We start from the raw sequence: 25346 nt of genomic DNA on the forward strand, positions 1-25346 counted from the left end.
AGCGACGGGTGCCCATGACAGGAAGCGAGCCACGAGAATTTTACACCGGCACACCACCTAAGGGAACTACGAAAGAAAAATCGGGAAAAATGGTAAACATTTTTAAATATTGTCAGTTTCTATTTAAATAGATACTTGAAATTTCCGTCGATCGAATGATACCAACATGGTCGAGATCGGTTGTGTTGTTTCATTACAATTTGGATGTTTGATCACGACATTCCGATCGCGTGTCAACAAAGACTCGTAGCGCGTAACACCATTCATTCATTCATGGAGAAACAACTTTGCATACAAGTGTTCAGAGTAGCAGCTGTTTGGCAGTGACTGCTGTTAAAACCAATCCTAGTCCGTACAGGTGATAGCTGTTTTATCAACACAAGACAATGGATTTTTCCTTGAACAGGTTGGTTTTAAGATCGCACCTGTCAGATTATCAATTTTCGCGTTAATTTGTGTGACCTAATTTTCTACTTGACCACTGTATTTGGGGTCAGTGTCATGACTGGCTTTGTGTTTAAGTGGCCGGAGTGATTCGACCTCGTGTTTAGTGCGATAACGGGATATCAGATGACAGGTTTGTACGTACAACATGGTCCGAGTTTGTACACTGGCCAACACTTTGCAACATATTTGGTGGTCATCGGCAAGGAAGTGACCGCTGCAACACAAGAAAACAATCGCCATATGTTTTTTCTATCAGTTTACGGATGTGTTTGGATATCTACCTTGATCTTACCAATGCATAATATGCGTGTACTATATATATATATATATTTGCACTGTAGGTTTGACCACGTGTTTGTATATGTACAATGATATCATCCAATATAACTAATTAATTAGGTGTCGGTCTTAATTGAACACATATTATGGTGTTGTTAACGTTGAGTACTGTATAATTATCGTATAGTAAATGCACTATTGTAATACTTAAAATGATACTCAGTGATATTTTCCAGTCTATCAAGGATTTATGAGACATCCTTTCATATTCTTTTTTAACCAAGTCTCATGCGAAGATCAGTGGTTCAATTATTTGTAACATTTTTGTAATTTGTGTATAATTTTTTATATTAAATTATTTCAGTAAAATTATCCAAATGACAACAAACGCAGTATACATACATTGCATTTTCAATTGATAGGTCACTACCTTATAAATCTAGTTGCAAAAATAGGAGAGAGATAAGATATTAAGAGTATGAAATATCAATTAATCAAAGAGATTTTCATTTCACCCTTTATAATGACCCTTGTTTCTAAGCCCTATTAAATGCTGTAGATGCAGGAAAAAAAATCATACGCTAGCTTCCAAGCAATTTTTAATGTACATAAACATAGATCTACCTCATTCAATAATAGCAAACTGTGTCATGTAATAACTGCCAACTACAAATTAAGATTGTACGGGAAACCTATTTGGACAAGTTAAAAGAAGTGGACAGGAAAACAAAAAATGAGACAGATCTAAATGGGTGTACAGGAAACCTACTGTGACAGATCTAGAGGTGTGTACAGGAAACCTGCTATGACAGATCTAGAGGTGTGTACAGGAAACCTACTGTGACAGATCTAGAGGGTCTGTAAAGGAAACCTACTGTGACAGATCGAGAGGGGTGTACAGGAAACCTACTGTGACAGATCTAGAGGTGTGTACAGGAAACCTACTGTGACAGATCTAGAGGGGTGTACAGTACAGGAAACCCACTGTGACAGATCTAGAGGGGTGTACAGGAAACCTACTGTGACAGATCTAGAGGGGTGTACAGGAAACCTACTGTGACAGATCTAGAGGGGTGTACAGGAAACCTACTGTGACAGATCTAGAGGTGTGTACAGGAAACCTACTGTGACAGATCTAGAGGAGTGTACAGGAAACCTACTGTGACAGATCTAGAGGGGTGTACAGGAAACTTACTGTGACAGATCTAGAGGGGTGTACAGGAAACCTACTGTGACAGATCTAGAGGGGTGTACAGGAAACTTACTGTGACAGATCTAGAGGTGTGTACAGGAAACCTACTGTGACAGATCTAGAGGGGTGTACAGGAAACCTACTGTGACAGATCTAGAGGGGTGTACAGGAAACCTACTGTGACAGATCTAGAGGTGTGTACAGAAAACTTACTGTGACAGATCTAGATGTGTGTACAGGAAACAGTGAAATCTAGAGGTACTCTTGTGACAGATCTAGAGGGGTGTACAGGAAACTTACTGTGACAGATTTAGAGGGGTGTACAGGAAACTTAATTACTGTGACAGATCTAGAGGGTGTACAGGAAACCTACTGTGACAGATCTAGAGGGGTGTACAGGAAAGCTACTGTGACAGATCTAGAGGGGTGTACAGGAAACCTACTGTGACAGATCTAGAGGGGTGTACAGGAAACCTACTGTGACAGATCTAGAGGGGGGTGTACAGGAAACCTACTGTGACAGATCTAGAGGGCTGTACAGGAAACCTACTGTGACAGATCTAGAGGGTCTGTACAGGAAACCTACTGTGACAGATCTAGAGGGATGTGCAGGAAACCTACTGTGACAGATCTAGAGGGGTGTACAGGAAACCTACTGTGACAGATCTAGAGGGATGTGCAGGAAACCTACTGTGACAGATCTAGAGGGGTGTACAGGAAACCTACTGTGACAGATCTAGAGGGGTGTACAGGAAACCTACTGTGACAGATCTAGAGGTGTGTACAGGAAACCTACTGTGACAGATCTAGAGGGGTGTACAGGAAACCTACTGTGACAGATCTAGAGGGGTGTACAGGAAACCTACTGTGACAGATCTAGAGGGGTGTACAGGAAACCTACTGTGACAGATCTAGAGGTGTGTACAGGAAACCTACTGTGACAGATCTAGAGGGGTGTACAGGAAACCTACTGTGACAGATCTAGAGGGGTGTACAGGAAACCTACTGTGACAGATCTAGAGGTGTGTACAGGAAACCTACTGTGACAGATCTAGAGGGTCTGTACAGGAAACCTACTGTGACAGGTCTAGAGGGTCTGTACAGGAAACCTACTGTGACAGATCTAGAGGGATGTGCAGGAAACCTACTGTGACAGATCTAGAGGTGTGTACAGGAAACCTACTAGGATAGATCTAGAGGGGTGTACAGGAAACCTACTGTGACAGATCTAGAGGGATGTACAGGAAACCTACTGTGACAGATCTAGAGGGGTGTACAGGAAACCTACTGTGACAGATCTAGAGGTACATGAAACCAACTGTGACAGATCTAGAGGGGTGTACAGGAAACCTACTGTGACAGATCTAGAGGTGTGTACAGGAAACCTACTGTGACAGATCTAGAGGGGTGTACAGGAAACCTACTGTGACAGATCTAGAGGTGTGTACAGGAAACCTACTAGAATAGATCTAGAGGGGTGTACAGGAAACCTACTGTGACAGATCTAGAGGGGTGTACAGGAAACCTACTAGAATAGACCTAGAGGGGTGTACAGGAAACCTACTGTGACAGATTTTAGGAGGGATGCACAGGAAAGTAGGAGACCTACTGTGACAGATCTAGAGGGTGTACAGGAAACCTACTGTGACAGATCTAGAGGGGTGTACAGGAAACCTACTGTGACAGATCTAGAGGTTGTACAGGAAACTAGGAAGATCTAGAGGGTGTACAGGAAACCTACTGTGACAGATCTAGAGGGTGTACAGGAAACCTACTGTGACAGATCTAGAGGGGTGTACAGGAAACTTACTGTGACAGATCTAGAGGTGTGTACAGGAAACCTACTGTGACAGATCTAGAGGGTGTACAGGAAACCTACTGTGACAGATCTAGAGGGTGTACAGGAAACTTACTGTGACAGATCTAGAGGGGTGTACAGGAAACTTAATTACTGTGACAGATCTAGAGGGTGTACAGGAAACCTACTGTGACAGATCTAGAGGGGTGTACAGGAAACCTACTGTGACAGATCTAGAGGGGTGTACAGGAAACCTACTGTGACAGATCTAGAGGGGTGTACAGGAAACCTACTGTGACAGATCTAGAGGTGTGTACAGGAAACTTACTGTGACAGATCCTAGAGGGTGTACAGGAAACCTTCTGTGACAGATCTAGAGGTACAGAAACCACTGTGACAGATCTAGAGGGTGTACAGGAAACTTACTGTGACAGATCGAGAGGGTGTACAGGAAACCTACTGTGACAGATCTAGAGGGGTGTACAGGAAACCTACTAGTGAAGATCTAGAGGGTGTACAGGAAACCTACTGTGACAGATCTAGAGGGGTGTACAGGAAACCTTACTAGACAGATTCTAGAGGGGTGTACAGGAAACCTACTGTGACAGATCTAGAGGGGTGTACAGGAAACTTACTGTGACAGATCTAGAGGTGTGTACAGGAAACCTACTAGAATAGATCGAGAGGGTGTACAGGAAACCTATACTACTGTGACAGATCTAGAGCATGTACAGGAAACCTACTAGAATAGATCTAGAGGGGTGTACAGGAAACCTACTGTGACAGATCTAGAGGGGTGTACAGGAAACCTACTAGAATAGACCTAGAGGGGTGTACAGGAAACCTACTGTGACAGATTTAGAGGGATGCACAGGAAAGTAGGAGACCTAGAGGAGTGTACAGGAAACCTACTGTGACAGATCTAGAGGGTGTACAGGAAACTTACTGTGACAGATCTAGAGGGTGTACAGGAAACCTACTGTGACAGATCTAGAGGGTCTGTACAGGAAACCTACTGTGACAGATCTAGAGGGGTGTACAGGAAACCTACTGTGACAGATCTAGAGGGGTGTACAGGAAACCTACTGTGACAGATCTAGAGGTGTGTACAGAAAACTTACTGTGACAGATCTAGATGTGTGTACAGGAAACCTCTTGTGACAGATCTAGAGGGACGTACAGGAAACTTACTGTGACAGATCTAGAGGGGTGTACAGGAAACTTAATTACTGTGACAGATCTAGAGGGTGTACAGGAAACCTACTGTGACAGATCTAGAGGGGTGTACAGGAAATCTACTGTGACAGATCTAGAGGTGTGTACAGGAAACCTACTGTGACAGATCTAGAGGTGTGTACAGGAAACCTACCGTGACAGATCTAGAGGGACGTATACGTACAGGAAACCTACTGTGACAGATCTAGAGGGGTGTACAGGAAACCTACTGTGACAGATCTAGAGGTGTGTACAGAAAACTTACTGTGACAGATCTAGAGGTGTGTACAGGAAACCTACTGTGACAGACCTAGAGGGACGTACAGGAAACTCACTGTGACAGATCTAGAGGGATGTAAAGGAAGATCTTGATGGGTGTACAGGAAGATCTAGAGGGGTACCGGTGTACAGGTAACCTACTCACTGTGACAGTTCTAGAGGTATTCAGAATTCGTGAAACCTGAATAGGATTGGTGTACAGGTTTTCAGAGATTTGATCAATCTGATTTGTTTTATTTTAGTAAAGTTTAAAGTCTCATCATCCGAAACATCATCCCCTCTGATAGTTATACTCTTACATAGTTTTATCAATTTTACATTATAGGAAGTTCTGAAATGATATAGACTTCTGAAAAGTATAAAGAATAGGACTGACCCCATTAGGTTTAGATATTTGTCTTCTGAATTTATTTGTACTAGAAGTTAACAGGAAAGCTTTAACTTGAAATCAAAGCTTGGTTTTCCTGTAGGTATCAACAAAAGAGGACTGCAGGCAGTGTCGGTTATCGACAAGTGACATTTCCGCTGAGGGATTAATGTTTGCTTCATTTTAGATCATGAGATCTTCCACACTTTTTACTATATGCAAATGACATTTTATTTCCATCCTGGATCCTCAGGAGCTGCTTGAGCTATTTTACCACGAAACTCTTCATCTGCCGTCCTCGTGTTCACATGCTTGAGACCTATGTGGTTATATTTAGCACCTCGTTACTAGCTTGAACTGACTATGATTCAAGTGTTTAGTTTTTCTAAGGGAACTCTGGTTTTCATCCAACACTACAGCTTGCACCATTGTCATTTGATTTAAAATTCTATACTAGAAATCCAGGATTAAGGTGTCCAACATATTTGAAAATTTTATGCTTTGGTATACATATGCATGCATATGGCATTTCAAACAGAAAATCAAATCTTATTAAGATAGTAAATTGATACCATTGGAATGTCACATGAGGGTCTGTGTGTGGTTAAACTCCAGTTTATCAGGTTAGTCACATAATATTATAAAATTCCCCACCCCCTCAAATTCTGATCCTACATGTAGTGTTAGTATACAATAGGCATGCATTGGTATTGTAGTCATTGTAAACAAGTGTACAACTCGTAGGGTAAATCTGTACAGGTAAATGTCCGATAGGTAAGTTCATACTTGATTAATGTTTGTTATTTTGTATTACAATGCAATTAAGACTTAATAGAATTAATTCTGTTTGTTATATAGAGTTTACACTTTGTGTCCTGTATATATACAGAAAGTTCTTCTCTGATCTGTGTTAAATACCGCATGGGACTGCTCATGATCAGTGTGTCATATGCCTGATATGTGAAACAGATTTGATTGGGATTCATTTCACATTGTAAAAAGCTGTTAATGTCATCATCAGGAATCTGTCATACTGTATACGTTAGTAATGTAAATAACAAAACAATCATTTCTGGAAAAAATACATTTAACCATGCACATTTTACCAAAAATTACTAACACTAATTTAAGAATTTAAACTATCTCAGGTAACTAATATTGCAGTGCACAGGAATCCCATGATCAGATGGCCATTTGTTGATGCAAAGTTTACACACAGGTTTTGTTTATAAAGTGGGGCCGCGGTGGCCGAGTAGTTAAAATGTCCCGACATATTACCACAAGCCCTCCACCTCTGGGATGCGGGTTCGAATCCCATGTGGGGCAGTTGCCAGGTACTGACCGCTGGTCGGTGGTTTTTCTCCGGGTACTCTGGCTTTCCTCCACCAACAAACCTGGCACGTCCTTACATGACCCTGGCTGTTAATAGGATGTAAAAATAAACAAACCAAAGTTTATAAAGACTTAAAATGCTCCACGGCTGACAAATGGTATTTTTTCACTATCAAAAACAGGAGAAGACGATCAGTATTTTTTTTTCAGTTACAAAAGTTACTAACTTTACACCATTACCACCATTGAAATGTTTGAGTTACTAATTTTATTTTAAATTTATATATAAAAAAATAATTAATTGCATCCCGAAAAAATTCTGTGGCACTATATCCTATATGGAATGAAGTACTGATTGCCCATGCACCAAAGGCAAAATAAACTATTTTATATTATTTTTCGTGTTAATTAGACATATATATACATGATTAAACACCAATTATTGTTCAAATGATGACTATAATTTATGCTCTGTCGGCAGTGGAGCATCTTTAAAGGATATTTCTGAACTGTGACTTTATATACATTAATGTGGCCAAACATACAAAGTGTAACTACTTGTTAATTCAGATTGTGTATTTTTCAGATGCACCTAAGCTACCAGTGATGCTGTGACCACACACATTCCCACAACATGGGATTCAGGTAGCTATCTCCCATTCTTACCATGCTCGTTGGGCAAGGAGGTGAAAATGTCGGGAAGAGGAGCTCAGAATGGTTCGGACCAGAACTATGAGGAGATATCTATGATAGGCAATGGAGCCTATGGAACGGTGTACAAGGCTCGCGACCTGAAAAATGATGGGCAAATTGTGGCGATGAAGCGCATTCGTATCCAAAACACGGAGGAAGGGATGCCTATGAGTGCCATACGGGAGATAGCACTTCTTAAACAACTTGAAAACTACGAACATCCTAATATTGTCAGGTATATTTCAGCAGCTTTAAGATAAAAATGTTGTAAGATGACAATTGAATAGTCTCACCTTCTGGTGTTAGTGACATCAGACGGTCTTGCCAAAAGCATGACATCACAAAGAAGCGACTTTGAGGATTATACACATCAAACATCATTTTCGAAACCCCAATCAACAGAAGCATTTTGACACATTATCAAATTACAAAATGACTGTGAATTGGATTTTATAATATATTACTATGCTGATAATTTGAGAAATATTCATGAAAATTCTATTATGCAAAACTGCTTAAAGCAACTATAAAAAATTGTTACAACCCAGAATATTACAAATATAGAAATAAACATCTTTAAACTATGAGTCTAATTAGACTGACTAGTATTATGTCCGCATATTATACGTGCTGTACGCTCCGTATACAAGACCAAATGAAGGTCAATGATGTAATGACCTGGCTGTGACATCATTGTGGTGTGACGGTATTTACAATGATGTGGGGGTGTATTTATTTACATCTCATCATAAATGATCCTTGAGTGTTGAGGTACTGCTAGTTATATTGTCAGTAAATAATCAAAATTCAGTATGATCTGTATGGTAAGCACATTTACCGTATTCGACCCAATAATCGTTAAGGAAGCTAAGAAAATTTTAAAATAATGGGCCACTTAATAGGACATTTTGACTAGCTACCTTTTATAACATTATTGCTCTAAGTAAGCCATAAGTCAGTTTGCAAAAGATATCAAATAAAGAAGCAAACATACTTTTTATATTTAATTTGAGATAAGTGAAATTTGAAGGCTTCAAAAAAGGCTATGAGGCGCTTATATATAGGGTTAAATAAGGTACATATAAAATCAAAGTGAATTAATATGTGGTAGTCCGTTATAGAAAATATAAAGAACATGTACAATGAATCATTTTAGAGCCCCATCTCACCCTGAGTCCTACATAAAGTGAGGTTATAATTTACAATTGTAATGCACTATGTAGTTTGAATGAATCAACTTAACTTTAAGGAATTACTTAACTTCTGTAATAGTTTTCCTGTGGAGAATTTTAAATTTAAGGAATTCTTTTTAAGGAGTGTTTGTGAAATTGGGCCCTCACTCTAAGAGACAGATTTACCCAAAGTCCTCATATGAGGGAACATTTTCCTATGGAGAATTTTAAGTTTAAGGAATGAACGGAATGATTTTCTATAGGCATTTCAGAGGAGCAATACTACTTCCCACAAATAGATACAGTACACATTTGTACTTTGCAATTGTCCTGATTTTGATCTTTGAATTTTAACATCAAGGTTACAGTATTGTTTTAATCATTCTCACAGAACATGATACCGTTAAACAACAACATTAGAGTGCCAGAAAATTGAAGGACAATCCTTGATGGAAATAAAGATATTTCAAGTGTCGAAAGGTTATTGAACGTTTTATCCCACCCCAGACAGTCTGGTGTAGACACAATCTCTCAGGAGTGTTTAAAATTCAAAACCACCAGTGACTTTTTAATAGCTTTTGTAAACATTTAACACCAGATCCAAGGCTAAAACTCTTGTGTATAATTATCATTCATTTACATATCAAAGTATGTTCCGTCTGTATTCTGTACATGTGTGTATTATTGTAAATCATAAAGCTGGTTTAATCTTTAATCCCTCACCTGGTCGGCTAATTTCTTATGTAAAACACTTAATAGGACTTAATATAATATCATTTCATTCACAAGTTTTAAAATTTAATTGGTAGGTTAAAGTCTGTGACAAGCTTATAGTATACTATGATTGTAATACACGAAAGGTCAGGAGAGATAATCCCTTAGTTACGAGTTTGTTTACCTGTTGCTAGGTTGACAGGTGGGCTAGTATAGTATATTGATTACAACACATACCCAAACAGGTGATCAGGCCTACCACATGGTACTAGACTGTCTGTTACCCAAGGTTTTTAAATTTAAATTGAATAAATAATTTAATTCATTTCAAAATTTTAAATTATTAAAAGTTCAATAGAAAAGAAAGAGATGAAAATAGAATGTTGTTAGTCTTTAGCTCTTGGTGGCTTAAAATTTAGATTTCCCATGTAAATGATGGCAATCTAGATGTGTACAATCAATTGATTGATTTCAGTTTAACACAGGGTCAAAATGTCGACGTCTGCGTCACTGGAATCGTAGAACGTTGCCTGTTGGCTTGGCAGAAGAATGTCAGTTATGTGGTTATTGTATAGTGCCTTCACATTCTGATAGTGTATTCTGAATATCTACCTGACATTCTGATCTGTATACAAGAAAATGGTATGAATAAAATTCCAATTTACATGTACCAAAGGACTTGGGTAGATATAAATATCTATACATTTAAATGTCTATCTGAACGTCTATTTATATCACACACGGTGCACTGTTACCGGGGGAGTTTAAATACCCCAAGTTTATCAATATTAAATTCAATGTAGTGTTTTTGATTCAGTACTAAAACTCTATATATAGTTTGAAGTATATACTATATACAAGTTGTACCAGTATGGAAATGGGTTCTTCAGATTTGTAAATACCAATGTAGGTGTATACTAATTGTGCCATACCTAACACGTTGATTTTAATTTGATTACATTTTTACATTGTTGTGTCTTTTGTTCATTGAAGGTTCATTTGGGAATTCAAATTCAACAAGTTAAATACTGAATCACTTTGCAACAGGAATCCATTGTCAATTTGAAAATAAATTCAAATCCAAATTACTGTATTTATATTTATGTCCAGGGCGACTGGGCCTACTCTGTAGTGCATTGAACCAGGGGCCAATACATGACCCCATACCTTTTTGGAAATGGTCATGACATATTTTTCCAAATTGATTGGTAAATTTCCCAATTAATACTTCAGATTTATATTTTCTGTGAATAGATATAGAATCATTTAACATGACAGAGATATAATATATGCATCATACCAATGATTTCCATTGATAAATATATAATGGAATCACTGCATGTTGACAAGACTCCCAATTTCACTATTACTATGACTTGAATTCCGTATTTAAAAGAAGGCCACGGGCAATTTACTTTCTAACTAGAGGATAGTCCCTGTCCATTGTTAATGATAATAAACTTTTGTCACTTACATCTGAATGCAGATGCCAGTAAAATAATTCTGCTGACTTTAATTTGTATGTAAATGCTGTAAACAGTTTTCTTTATTGACTACAAAAACAAAATTTCATGAATTTCATTTTAAAACCAGTTTATCGAGATTGAATTTAAATATGAGCATAAATGATCATTGGTGTTACACCAAAAATGTTGATTAATAAACATTAATTCAAGCAATGACATTTTGGGTTATCTCAATCTGTTTAATGAGGACTCCTTTGAACCATTGTCATTTGAAAATAAATCTAAAACCGTACAAAATATGTATTTGGTATATATATACAACTACAATGTATATCCTTTTCTAACAGATTATTGGATGTTCGGCATTCCCAAGCCACTGCAAATGAGATCCGACTCATGTTGGTGTTTGAATACATTGACCAGGATCTATCAACCTATTTAGAGGGCTGCCCATCTCCAGGACTAGGACCAGATCGGATCAAGGTAAGACAACTCTTGTCCAGATCACTATACTTACAATATACATAATGTATGACTTTTTACAGAATAATGTTTCTGTAGATTTACCTGGCCAATAATGCTGAATTGTTGTTTCTTTAAAGTATCTGTCTTCCAAAGATAAAACTATCAAATCATTTTGTAATATTTTTGGATATTTTCATTGAAGTTTAAGATAAATCATTTATTTATTAGTTTTATTTTAAGTGAGATTGTATCCCCTTTAACATCACCGTATATTTTTATACCAAAATTACAATACTGAATACACAATCAAATATCTTCATGTTTGTTACATTGGTAAAAATATACCTTATACATAAATATAAAAAAGATGTATTTCTGAAAAAAAGTCTGTAACAATGCATTATACATTCGTATATAACTTAAGGCCATGCAAAATTGTTTCAAAACGTCAATTTTTTTTATCAATAGGTATATAATTGTCATAATTGCAGACTCCTTGTTACCATAAAGTAATTAATCTAATTAACAGGACCTGATGTACCAACTGTTGAACGGCGTTGACTTTCTGCATGCGCATAGAATCGTACACCGCGACCTCAAACCACAGAATATCTTAGTGACCGGACAAGGTCAGCTCAAACTTGCCGATTTCGGACTGGCACGAGTGTACGGATTCCAGATGGCGTTAACATCAGTGGTAATTTCATTTGAAGAATACATGTTTTCACACACGCCATGAAATGTTGGATTTTTTCATCATTTGATGATAAAAATATTCTCAGGGAAGAACTATTTATTGCTTAAAGTAATTAATTTTATTGAGAAAATATTTTCAGTCAGATTCAGTACAGATATGTATGGTAACCGTGTGCATACTGATACAATAGAAATAAACAAAAAGGTAATTTTCAAAAGGCATGAATGGATCTCATACATTTGATGAAAAAAACTGACAATGATATAATATGTCTTACTGAAACACATCTTGACCCGTTAGTTCCGGACTCTGACCTTGTTTTAGACAGTTTTAGTAGTTTTCATCGAAGGGATAGGCAGGTAGGATTTGGTGGTGGCATTATTATATGTACAAGAGATACTGTGATTTGTAAGCGACGAAGAGATTTGGAGTCTAACAATATTGAAATTATTTGGTTAGAAGTTTTAGTAGATAGCCATAAGTTCTTACTAGGGTGTATATATAGACCAGAATCTAATGTAGAATACTGGCGAAAATTAGATGACATGTTTAATATTGTTTTTGATGATAATAATAATGATGTAGTTATAACTGGTGATATAAATGTTGATATGTCAAACCTTCAGCCACACTCTCATCTAGGCCGATTACTTACAAAACATAATCTAAACAGTTTTATTAAAGAACCCACTCGCATTACTCCTACTTCTTCTTCTTCTATTGACATTGTTCTATCTAACAACAATCACCTTATAAGGGATACAAATGTTCTTGCTCCGATTTGCAGTGACCATTGTCTTATTAACTTCTGTATATCATATTCAGTATATAGACAAACTGCATATAAGAAAACGATATATGAATATGATGGTGCTGATATTGATAGGATTAATGATAATATTAGTAATATTGACTGGATATCTATCTCACAAAATAATGATGTAAACGAATTTAATAATATTCTAGTTGAAACAATTAACACACAAATAAATGACCATGTACCACAAAAAATAGTTACAGTGCGACCGAATGATAAGCCTTGGTTTACAAACACAATTAGATTAAAAATTAGACAGAGGAACCGCATTCACAAAAAAGCTATTAATTCAAACTCCCCTACTCAATGGGAAAGGTACAGATTAGTTAGAAATGAAACTATTAACCTAATTAGAGAAACAAAACAAAATTATTTCATGAAACTTGAATCATCGTTAAATAATATTAGCTTGTCTCCAGATAAATGGTGGAAAATTGCTAAATCTTTGTTAAAAATTGATAATAAGCAAACGTCTATCCCCCCTCTAAAACACAATGAGTCTTTTCTCCAACATCCTTTTGAAAAAGCGGAACACCTAAATACATACTTCTCTTCAATCTCCACTTCTTCTAATGATCTTGATCCTCTTCCCCCTCCTCCCGAGTTTCCTTTTAAGATTGACAATATTGTATTTACTGAACAGGATATCAAAGATCAGCTTTCTAATCTTAATGAAAAGAAACCTGCAGGACCTGATGGTATTGTCCCAAAATTCATAAAACTATTGACACCCTCTATTTCTATTCCTCTTACCCTTCTCTGCAATAAAACTATGGAAACCGGTTGTATTCCCTTGCCATGGAAAGCTGCTAACATTAATGCCATACAGTATACAAAGGGAAAGGTGATGTAAATGATATTTCCAACTATCGACCCATTTCTATCACCTCTTGCTTCAGTAAAATAATAGAAAAAGTAATTTTTAAGTATCTCTATAATTACCTACGTGACTGTGAAGTAATCACCAAACATCAGTCCGGCTTCATTCCCGGTGATTCAACTGTGAACCAACTTCTTTCGATATACAATAATATCACTAACTCATTAGACAAAGGAAAAGAAGTCCGGTCTGTTTTCTGTGATATAAGTAAAGCCTTTGATAGAGTGTGGCATGATGGACTATTATTTAAATTAGAATCTTATGGTTTTAAAGGGAAATTATTAGGGTGGTTTAGAAATTATCTTACTGATAGGAAGCAACGTGTTTTAACTGAAGGCATTTTCTCTACATTTAAAACTGTTAACGCTGGAGTCCCCCAGGGATCTGTCTTAGGCCCTTTTTTATTTCTATTATATATTAACGACATAACTAATATTGTTACTAGTGATTGCAATTTGTTTGCAGATGACACTTCGATTAGTGAAGTAATTGATAATAACCAAATCTATGCTGCCCATACACTTTCACAAAATCTTTCGAATATAAGTACCTGGGCTCTGAAATGGGACATAAAGTTTAACCCCACTAAAACTGAATCATTAATATTTTCAAGGAAACGAAACGTCATTCATCCCGATATATACTTTGACAATAACACGGTTCATACAGCTAGCACACATAGACATTTAGGAGTTCTACTTTCTGACGACTGTAAATGGACTCACCACATAGATTGTGTATACCAGAAAGCATTTAAAAGGATAAATATTTAAAAACATTAAAAAAAAGAGTGTCACGTAAAACTCTTTTAAACATTTATAAAAGTTATATTTTACCTATTTTAGAATATGCTGATGTTTTATGGGATAACTGTACTGAACAATGTAAACTTCTGTTAGAGTCTGTCCACTTAGAAGCCGCTAGGATTATAACGGGATTGCGCAGAGGTACCTCCCATGATATACTTTATAAAGAACTAGCTTGGGAATCTCTTTCTGATCGGCGTCAAAAACACAAACTTATTCTTATGTTTAAGATACTCCGTGGATTTGCTCCACAGCATTTGATTGAAATTGTACAACCATTTTTATATCAGCCTGAAAATGAGAGATATCCACTAAGGATGACAAGATATTTTAATATTCCTATGTGCAGAACTGCAAGTTACTATACTAGTTTTTTTCCAAGTACCTTTAGAGAATTTAATTCTTTCGCTTTAAACTTTTACTTATCGAATGTTAATACTGTTGCACAATTTAAAACACTCCTTTTTAACATTAATAAAATGGAACCTGATATAACAAATACCTTTATAAACAAAGGTTCTCGAATTATAAATATTACTCTGTGCCAGCTCAGAAATTCCTCTAGCAATCTAAATTCTGACCTATTTCGCGATCATTTGAGAGATTCTCCAATTGTTTCTTGTGGCCTTGGTAATGAAACAGCTGAACACTATCTTTTCATATGTCCTTTATTTAATGAACAAAGATCATCACTCAGAACCAAAATACATAACTCTAATATCCCCCACTCGCATTTTAACGCAAAAACTCTACTGCATGGCTGTGACAAATTGTGATGAAGAAAAAAATACATATTTATTGCAATGCATATCAGAATATATATCTGAAACTAAAAGATTTTTTTTAGATTTTTCTACTATGATAGGTTGGGGAGATACACTAATAATAATATTCATTCATAATGTAATGTTAAATGTTAAAATATTTTGTTGATAATTGTACTATACCGGATTTGTTTGGAGATGGCTAATATAGGCTTTGCCTGTTGCCAAATCCATTTGCATATTATTTGCAATAAAATTTGTTGAAATATAATGAAAAAAACCCATTGTCAATAACACTAGTTAGGTGGCTGTTACATATTGATTACATAAAGTTAACCGGATCAGCAAAATGTTGGAATTTTCAAAATGTTGGAATCTTCCAGGATAATGATAATTTGATCAAAGCAAAAAAGTTTGGGCCTCTGCATATCAAAATAGACTGTAAGACTACAATTATCATCCTATTTTCAGGTGGATACGATGTGTTATCAACCTGAGTGAGTGATGTAACCATCATATGCTTTTGAAATAAGTGTTTATTGCTGATAAAAGCGATTGACATCGATTTGATGAATACAAAATGTACTTTTAAAAAATGTATTGGCCAATAAACAACAGCCTAAACGACAGTCATATAATACTTATGAATATCTTCCTGTTTTATTGCTTATGATGTTTTGGTTTAAGAACCTTTTGAATCTCTTAATGACAATTATACATGTTTGACCTGTAAATGTATCCCTATTTTGTAGGTGGTGACTCTGTGGTACAGTGACAATACTATATACTGTGTACATATGACACGTTACTTTCTCCCTATTTTGTAGGTGGTGACTCTGTGGTACAGTGACAATACTATATACTGTGTACATATGACACGTTACTTTCTCCCTATTTTGTAGGTGGTGACTCTATGGTACAGTGACAATACTATATAAGTATTTTATTTGTAGTACAGTGACAATACTATATATGTGTACATATGACACGTTACTTTCTCCCTATTTTGTAGGTGGTGACTCTATGGTACAGTGACAATACTATATATAGTGTACATATGACACGTTACTTTCTCCCTATTTTGTAGGTAGTGACTCTATGGTACAGTGACAATACTATATACCTGTGTACATATGACACGTTACTTTCTCCCTATTTTGTAGGTGGTGACTCTATGGTACAGTGACAATACTATATACTGTGTACATATGACACGTTACTTTCTCCCTATTTTGTAGGTGGTGACTCTATGGTACAGTGACAATACTATATACTGTGTACATATGACACGTTACTTTCTCCCTATTTTGTAGGTGGTGACTCTATGGTACAGTGACAATACTATATACTGTGTACATATGACACGTTACTTTCTCCCTATTTTGTAGGTGGTGACTCTATGGTACAGTGACAATACTATATACTGTGTACATATGACTCATTACATGCTCCCTATTTTGTAGGTGGTGACTCTGTGGTACAGTGACAATACTATATACCGTGTACATATGACACGTTACATTCTCCCTATTTTGTAGGTGGTGACTCTATGGTACAGTGACAATACTATATACTGTGTACATATGACACGTTACTTTCTCCCTATTTTGTAGGTGGTGACTCTATGGTACAGTGACAATACTATATACAGTGTACATATGACACGTTACTTTCTCCCTATTTTGTAGGTGGTGACTCTATGGTACAGTGACAATACTATATACTGTGTACATATGACACGTTACTTTCTCCCTATTTTGTAGGTAGTGACTCTATGGTACAGTGACAATACTATATACTGTGTACATATGACACGTTACTTTCTCCCTATTTTGTAGGTGGTGACTCTATGGTACAGTGACAATACTATATACTGTGTACATATGACACGTTACATTCTCCCTATTTTGTAGGTGGTGACTCTATGGTACAGTGACAATACTATATACTGTGTACATATGACACGTTACTTTCTCCCTATTTTGTAGGTAGTGACTCTATGGTACAGTGACAATACTATATACTGTGTACATATGACACGTTACTTTCTCCCTATTTTGTAGGTAGTGACTCTATGGTACAGTGACAATACTATATACTGTGTACATATGACACGTTACTTTCTCCCTATTTTGTAGGTGGTGACTCTATGGTACAGTGACAATACTATATACTGTGTACATATGACACGTTACTTTCTCCCTATTTTGTAGGTTGACTCTATGGTACAGTGACAATACTATATACGTGTACATATGACACGTTACTTTCTCCCTATTTTGTAGTAGTACAGTGACAGTGACTATATATAGTGTACATATGACACGTTACTTTTCTCCCTATTTTGTAGTGGTGACTCTATGGTACAGTGACAATACTATATACTGTGTACATATGACACGTTACTTTCTCCCTATTTTGTAGGTGGTGACTCTATGGTACAGTGACAATACTATATACATGTGTACATATGACACGTTACTTTCTCCCTATTTTGTAGGTGGTGACTCTATGGTACAGTGACAATACTATATACTGTGTACATATGACACGTTACTTTCTCCCTATTTTGTAGGTAGTGACTCTATGGTACAGTGACAATACTATATACTGTGTACATATGACACGTTAACTTTCTCCCTATTTTGTAGGTAGTGACTCTATGGTACAGTGACAATACTATAATACTGTGTACATATGACACGTTACTTTCTCCCTAATTTTGTAGGTGGTGACTCTATGGTACAGTGACAATACTATATACTGTGTACATATGACACGTTACTTTCTCCCTATTTTGTAGGTAGTGACTCTATGGTACAGTGACAATACTAATATACAGTGTACATATGACACGTTACTTTCTCCCTATTTTGTAGGTGGTGACTCTATGGTACAGTGACAATACTATACTGTGTACATATGACACGTTAATTTCTCCCTATTTTGTAGGTGGTGACTCTATGGTACAGTGACAATACTATATACTGTGTACATATGACACGTTACTTTTCTCCCTATTTTGTAGGTGGTGACTCTATGGTACAGTGACAATACTGAATACTGTGTACATAATGACACGTTATTTCTCCCTATGTTTTGTAGGTGAGCAATTAAACTTACATAAACATATTGACTCTATGGTACAGTGACATGACATACTAGATATACTGTGTACATATGACACGTTACTTTCTCCCTATTTTGTAGGTGTAGTGGACTCTATGGTACAGTGACAATACTATATACTGTGTACATATGACACGTTACTTTCTCCCTATATTTTGTAGGTGGTGACTCTATGATACAGTGACAATACTGAATTACCTGTGTACATATGACACGTTACATTCTCCCTATTTTGTAGGTGGTGACTCTATGGTACAGTGTGCCTTTTCAGAAACAGTCTAGGAGAAGAATTGTGTGAACAAAAAGAAGTAATTTTCAACTGTGGAAGCTTAATATTGTAATGATTTTCAATCCGAAAATAATTACTATCATCATCTTCAAATTCCTTATTGTGAATTTAACTGTAATATGATTTAAGCATATACCTGATATTTGTTTATATTCTATGTGTACATGCTTGAAATGAAATGAATAAATAAAAGATTATTTAAATTTAAAACACAATATGACATTAGCTGTTTATATTTTTGTCAGTGTAACATATTAAGCTTATCGTTCATAACACACTAATCATCACCTTCGAGACAATTTAATGAAAATCAATTAAACATTATTTGTATAACACAGGTCGTCTTATGTTTTTACCCCGCCTTGACTATCAATGTTCCCTGATCACTCTGAAAGTATTGATTTTACCTTTTTTTTCGTCACCACATGAACTGCCTTTAAATCAAATCACACCAATGAGACATACATGTACTGCATTCATTATAACACTGTATGCAATTCTGCAAGATCAGCGAACATTGTTGATTACCTTGAATATCTACAGCACAGTATGGTACCATATGTAACAGGAGAGGAGAAAATGTAGCGGTAAAGACCGGGATTCGATCCCGGGACTCTCCGAACACTAGCTGAGTGCTCTACCGACTGAACTACACTGGTCATCGATAATCGACCCAGTACCAGTCCCGCTACACTCCTCCCCCTTTTTTGAATACATACGAGACCCTTTCAAACACCACAAACCGTTGGTTATTTAGTTGGTGCCAATTCTGTAACAGGAGAAGAAGAAAATGTAGCTCTTCCGACTGAGCTTACCTGATCACCGATAATCTACCCAGTCTGATCCCGCTACAAACAATTTATCTGGTTAATTTTATCTCCCTTCCTATTTTCAATCTACCTTTATGACTTAGAATCTTACCTGGTGGAAAAGAATATTTTGTCTTACAAATCTTGACAAATTATGCACACTGCGATTGTTGCAAGCTAAACTACGTTTATCCGCTAGCTGATTGCTTGTTGATTGTTTAATGATCTCAAACACACTAATTTCTTATTGTGCCAATTTAAGTAAATAATATTCTACTCTTTTCAAATATATCTCAAAAACATTGGCATGTGCACGGAGTACGGCGGACCAGACCGCCGATGTTTTGGACATCTGCTAGATATTTCAGTTTCAGGTTACGGTGGCCAATAAAAGAAAACAAACACAATGCGGGTTTTTCATATGTTATTTCTTCTAAATACAACACTTTTTGTGCAGTTGTCAAGCATTTATGGGGGAATATTTTTGCATTGAAATTTTCACCTTCATACATCGGTTTTGGGAATCCCTGGACATTGTTTTTCCCCCATTTTGTTGATGCGCAAAATATACTGATAGTAGATTTTTAAGCATTTTCAGCCCTAAAAATTACCTGCGCAAAATTATACCAGTTTTTACGGGTATATGATATTGGAATGTATCCCAAACTGTTTATCATATTTTTGCCAATAACACTGTTATGATATCAGAAATATCTGATGGTCTACAACAAGTGTTACATGAATTTTAACAATATTGCATAACATGGAAATCAGAACTTAATATCAGAAAGATAAAAATTGTGATATTCTCAAGACGTAAATCGGTACAACAACACCAGTTGATGTTAAGGAATACAGAATTATATTTATAAGAATTGTTTACATATCTAGGTACAGAAAATAATGTTAATGGTAGCGTTTTTAAAGAAAGGGAAAAAACCTGCTTAACAAACCAATTAAATCGGCGTTTGCTGTCTATAATATAAATGACCTTAGGTTTTGTCGATGGGCCGTAAAACTCAAACAATCAAATGTTTTATAAGAAATAAAGGAATGTATCTCTTCCTGTTCATCTTAAACTGAAAATATTTGATTCACTTGTATTGACAGTTTTATTATACTCATCAGAGGTATGGGGATTTGAAAATAAAAAATGTTGTAGAAAAATTCATATTGTAATTTTGTAAAACGATCCTGAAGTTAAGAAAGTGTACAAACAATATCATGGTCTATGGTGAGCTAACAAGTTATCCGTTATGAATTGAATGTGCGGATACAATGTATATCAAACAACTTGCCGTTTTAACAAAAGAACGAATTGACAAGAACTTTTTAAAAGTAATACAACTTCATCCAGAGACATAGATATTTCTATATTATTAACGAACATTTTGGCATAGATAAAAAATATGCCCTAGACCTTTTTCTCTGACTGCAAAACCAATAGCTTGTTATATGTGATCCTGTGGGTCCCCAGGAACATGCAAAAGGTGTTATAAAATAATTTGACATAAAACAACAAAGGAAATAAATATAATGGTGGCTACCAAGATTATAGTATGTGTCCTCTTATTATTACAAACCTTGGGTGTCCTAGGGAATCCTCCAAAGTCCAAACAGGAAGGAACACGCAGCCCAAATTTCATTTCTTATTGTACAAAACTACAGTAGTATTGACCTTAGAAATATATTCCTCCTAATATCGAGACCGAGCCATTTAGTAAAATTAGTTTAGATTTTTTTAAATTTAGAACCCATGAGCTCACACTACCCATTCGCATTTTCGTTAATAACGAATCGATCTGGCTAATTGCTCAAATAAATTCATCCTAATTTGCAGATAATGCTCAAGTTTTCCTTCACACACGATATCCAATCATGCGGACACCAGCTTCAAACATAGGTTTTTTTCAGTCGCATTACATTCATAGCAAGTATAAAACAGCTGATAAATTAATCAGTTGCTGTACCATATATGTTTTAATGTTGAAGGGATGTTAAGTAACAATACGCACGACGGAGAATGGTTTAATGAATGATCAGAATCTTTTGTATGTGTGTACTTTTCACTTGATGCATAAACTACTTTATTTGATGCTTCTTAGTAATTTAATGTTTTTCAGTATGGAATGCTGTGAATGCACAATTTGCTAAATGAAATTCTTATTTGCGAGAAAAAAATCGCTTTTGCAACTTTTGCTAAGCAAACTCGAAAGTTAGTGTGAGCCCAGGAACCGACAGAAATTTTTTCAAATACATGTAAGCATATCGTTGCTTGCTTTTGGAAAATGGCAATTGATGTCCTCATATAGATATTGACACTCTTTAGGCTGTGTATAAATGCTTCCAAATTTTGCAATAAGTTTAATAAGTTTATGGCACAGCTATTATTTAAAAGATATTTTAAAGATACAAAAATTTTATGTTCACTTCATGATCTACACCAGTTACTTCCCTTTAATTGAAACTGTTTTCTGTGAGCCAAAGATCATCCCTGATACTCCAGTGGTTACTGTCACTGTTGTTATATCCACCCATGGACTATGTCACAATAGAACTGGAGGCAACATAACTCACAGATAATTTCAGCTGAATTTGTTCCTTTGATGTACATGAAAAGAATTGAATAACGTACAATGTACACTGGTTTACTGCTTGGCTTTGAAGTTGGACGTCACTCCCTCTGTAGTCTTCAAAGGATTAAGTCTCTACAGGCCTCTGATTGATTAGTTTTTTTCTCCTGAACTGCAGCCTTCTGAAGTTTTACATGAGATAGTCCAGTGGTGGCTCTAACAACAGTGATAGTAATCCCTGGAGTATCGAGAATGCCCACAAAAATGTATATGATCAATGTACATGAAAATTAATCTCATAATGTTTATATTTTCAGACCATTGTTTTGTGGAGATTCAGATATCAATCAGCTGTCAAAAATATTTGAGTAAGTAAATCAAACATAAGACCACTTGACTACTGGTAATTGTAACATATAGTGGTAAGTTCCATTACCACAAAGTATGATCCAAGCTTGATTTCCAAGTTCATAATGTATAACTTATTTCTGAAATATCCCAACCCGTTTTCATATATTAAAATTCCTTTAAATCATATCTATATAAGGCTTATAATAAGCATGCTAAAACACTGTATATGAAAAGAAATCAATTCTATCTACAGTGTTTACTTTTACTATGTATAGGGTGCTTGGCCTACCATCCAAAGAGGATTGGCCGGAAAGTGTGACGTTACCATGGAACTCATTCAAACCTCTGGCCCCTAAGTCTCTGGAACAACTCATCCCAGAGATTGATCCTGATGGAAAAGATCTTCTGGAGGTTAGTGTCTAAAGCTACCAGGATCTGTTCCAGTGTAGATACTGATGGCATTGTTTGGGTGATAGTAATCTAGGTACTGTGGAACCTGTTATTTTTGTGTGCAATTAATAGCAAATTTCACGGAGAATTGGACATTTTGAAACTTCATAATCCCAAAATTGATTCCTACAAAGATTTATAGAATGACTACAATTATAATTTATCAATGTCAGATATTTAATTGTTGTGAAAATATTGTAAGACTTGAAAACTTCAAATTTTGTTGCCAGAAACAAGTTTATTAACTTCAAAATTTTTAAGAAAATTATTATTATTCATCTTGTTTCATTCTAAGATGTGTCATTTTGTTTTCAGAAATTAATTCAGTTTAATCCACATAGCCGACTAAGTGCTCGGTCGGCACTACAACACAGTTATTTCCGTGACGATTTAGATAGTTTACGGACTTCAAGTTCACTGTCAGTGTCAGAGAGCGATTCATGTGATAATGACGGAAGGTCGGACACACCGGTCAGTAAGTAAGGAATCATGTGGTTTATAGGTCACATGATTCTAAATCAGGGTCATGGAACCAATAAGAGTCATGGCGATTGTGATTATACATAATGTCACAATTATGAATCATGATCATTAATTTGGAGTCATGTGATCATTAATGAGGAATCATGTGATCATGTAAAAGGAGTCACATGATCATTAAAACGGGAGTCACATGATCATGAATAAGGAGTAATATAATTTAGCCATGTGATAATATATGGTACAGAATGACATGATTAAACAATTTGTGTGGTTATGTATCAGGTGTATCACAACTGATGTGATTAATGTTGACCCTATTTGGGCACTTAATATATCAATTGAAGTGGTCATTATCATCAACGAAGAATCATGTTATCGATGATAATCAACTTAAATGAATGATCGGCACCTCAATAAGCCAGCTGATTCAGGATCAGATTTTCGAGTGCAGCAGTAGCAGATTTTAAGTTCAACTCAACTTCTAAAATGATTATTTGGATGTGAGTGGAAATTAATAGAAAAGCATTTTTTAATGTAACTTGGTATCCTGAATTGAAGTTAAGATTTCAAAGATGGTTAAAGGATGTTCTTTACAGAAAATAATTATAGAGTTAAGGAAATGATTAAAGTGCTTGACAAAAGCCATTTCAGTCAATATGAAGAAGTAACATACAGAAACGCCTTACAATAAGCGTACCGCCTCAGTATCAGAGATAGTATATGACCTGCTTAGCTTATTGTAAAGGAACATGTGTATCTTTGGCTTGCCAGGGGATTAATACCCCTTCAATTCAAATTGGAAACTATTGCATTAGTGAAACTCAATAGGGCAGTGCTACTTTTAAAATTGTGTACATTTTAATATGCCTATATGCATGATGAGTTATACAGAGAAAAAAAAGAACAAATTAGTCAATTAATATTGTTTTTGTAATGATACTTTGCTTGTGAAGATCTGAAATACAAGTCTGAGTTAAACATTTTATTGGAAATATTTTTAAATGTTTTTGTAAAAAGTTATGACAAGGGAAGTAACTCTGTCATGTCTCTATACAATTTCTGCCTTACGCTAGAATATACCGTCCAAAAGCAATTAAGCATGCAAATTTGATGAAGCATGACAGTCTCAACTTCCTTTAGAAATACTGTTTACCCCATTATTTACAAGGATAGTAGTTAGCTATCGGAATTATTTCTGCCATCTTTTCATTTATACCAGATTTTGTTTATTATGACTAGAGTGAAAAATGTTGTATCATATTATCAGAAGTCAATGATTTGATTTAAAGTTTTGGAGGATTACCTCTTGGTGCCATATATTTGCCTATATAAACTGCCGGGTCCTTACCAGAGATCTCAACTAATTGTTGTTTATTTAAATCTAGTTAGCAGCAAGCGTTTCATTTATTACTAGTACAGAATCACAATTACTAATTATAGTAACCAATCATATCTAAAACACAAAAGGCATTTGATTTTCATACATGTTAAATTATTTCAAAATACATTAGAAACTAATTAGAAATGGATTCTGTTCAATCAACACTATCCTTGCATTAAATTTTCATCTTTGAGTATGGTAATTAATATGTTTGCATAATATAAATGTTTTACAAAAAATAAAATTATCATTGCCACATGCATGTGCTCAAAAACATGTCTCAAATTTCTCATGAATACAAAAAAGGATTCAGAAACATCAAGTTAAATGTCAGTTTTAGTTAATTGAGAATGCACGTATCATCATTATCAATTTAATTTTTAAAATATCAAAACTTTCATAGTATAGATTTATCATTGATGAAATATTGCTCAAACTTAGGGGAGATGTGAACTGTTGTACGCTAGATATTGATTAGGTCTGTAAATGTATGTGATT

General features: G+C 35.6%; 1 protein-coding gene across 1 annotated transcript; it reads left to right on the forward strand.

The window, feature by feature from the left end:
* On the forward strand, positions 1-25340 carry LOC138322108 (cyclin-dependent kinase 6-like). Its single transcript, XM_069266166.1, has 9 exons — positions 1-92; positions 7496-7837; positions 11302-11437; positions 11949-12116; positions 16286-16299; positions 21603-21611; positions 22501-22551; positions 22810-22945; positions 23300-25340. The coding sequence occupies exons 2-9, from the start codon at positions 7602-7604 to the stop codon at positions 23465-23467; spliced, it is 918 nt and encodes a 305-aa protein (XP_069122267.1). The 5' UTR covers positions 1-92; positions 7496-7601; the 3' UTR covers positions 23468-25340.
* The last annotated feature ends 6 nt before the right edge of the window (positions 25341-25346 follow it).

This window comes from Argopecten irradians, chromosome 4 (genome assembly GCF_041381155.1).
Source record: "Argopecten irradians isolate NY chromosome 4, Ai_NY, whole genome shotgun sequence".
NCBI lineage: Eukaryota > Metazoa > Mollusca > Bivalvia > Pectinida > Pectinidae > Argopecten > Argopecten irradians.

Excerpts from the sequence above, each read along its gene's own strand:
- LOC138322108 (XM_069266166.1), top strand. The coding sequence starts at position 7,602 with ATGTCGGGAAGAGGAGCTCAGAATGGTTCGGACCAGAACTATGAGGAG. Across the intron at positions 7,838-11,301 it reads GAACATCCTAATATTGTCAG|ATTATTGGATGTTCGGCATT; the intron begins GTATATTTCAGC and ends CTTTTCTAACAG. Across the intron at positions 22,552-22,809 it reads CAGCTGTCAAAAATATTTGA|GGTGCTTGGCCTACCATCCA; the intron begins GTAAGTAAATCA and ends TACTATGTATAG.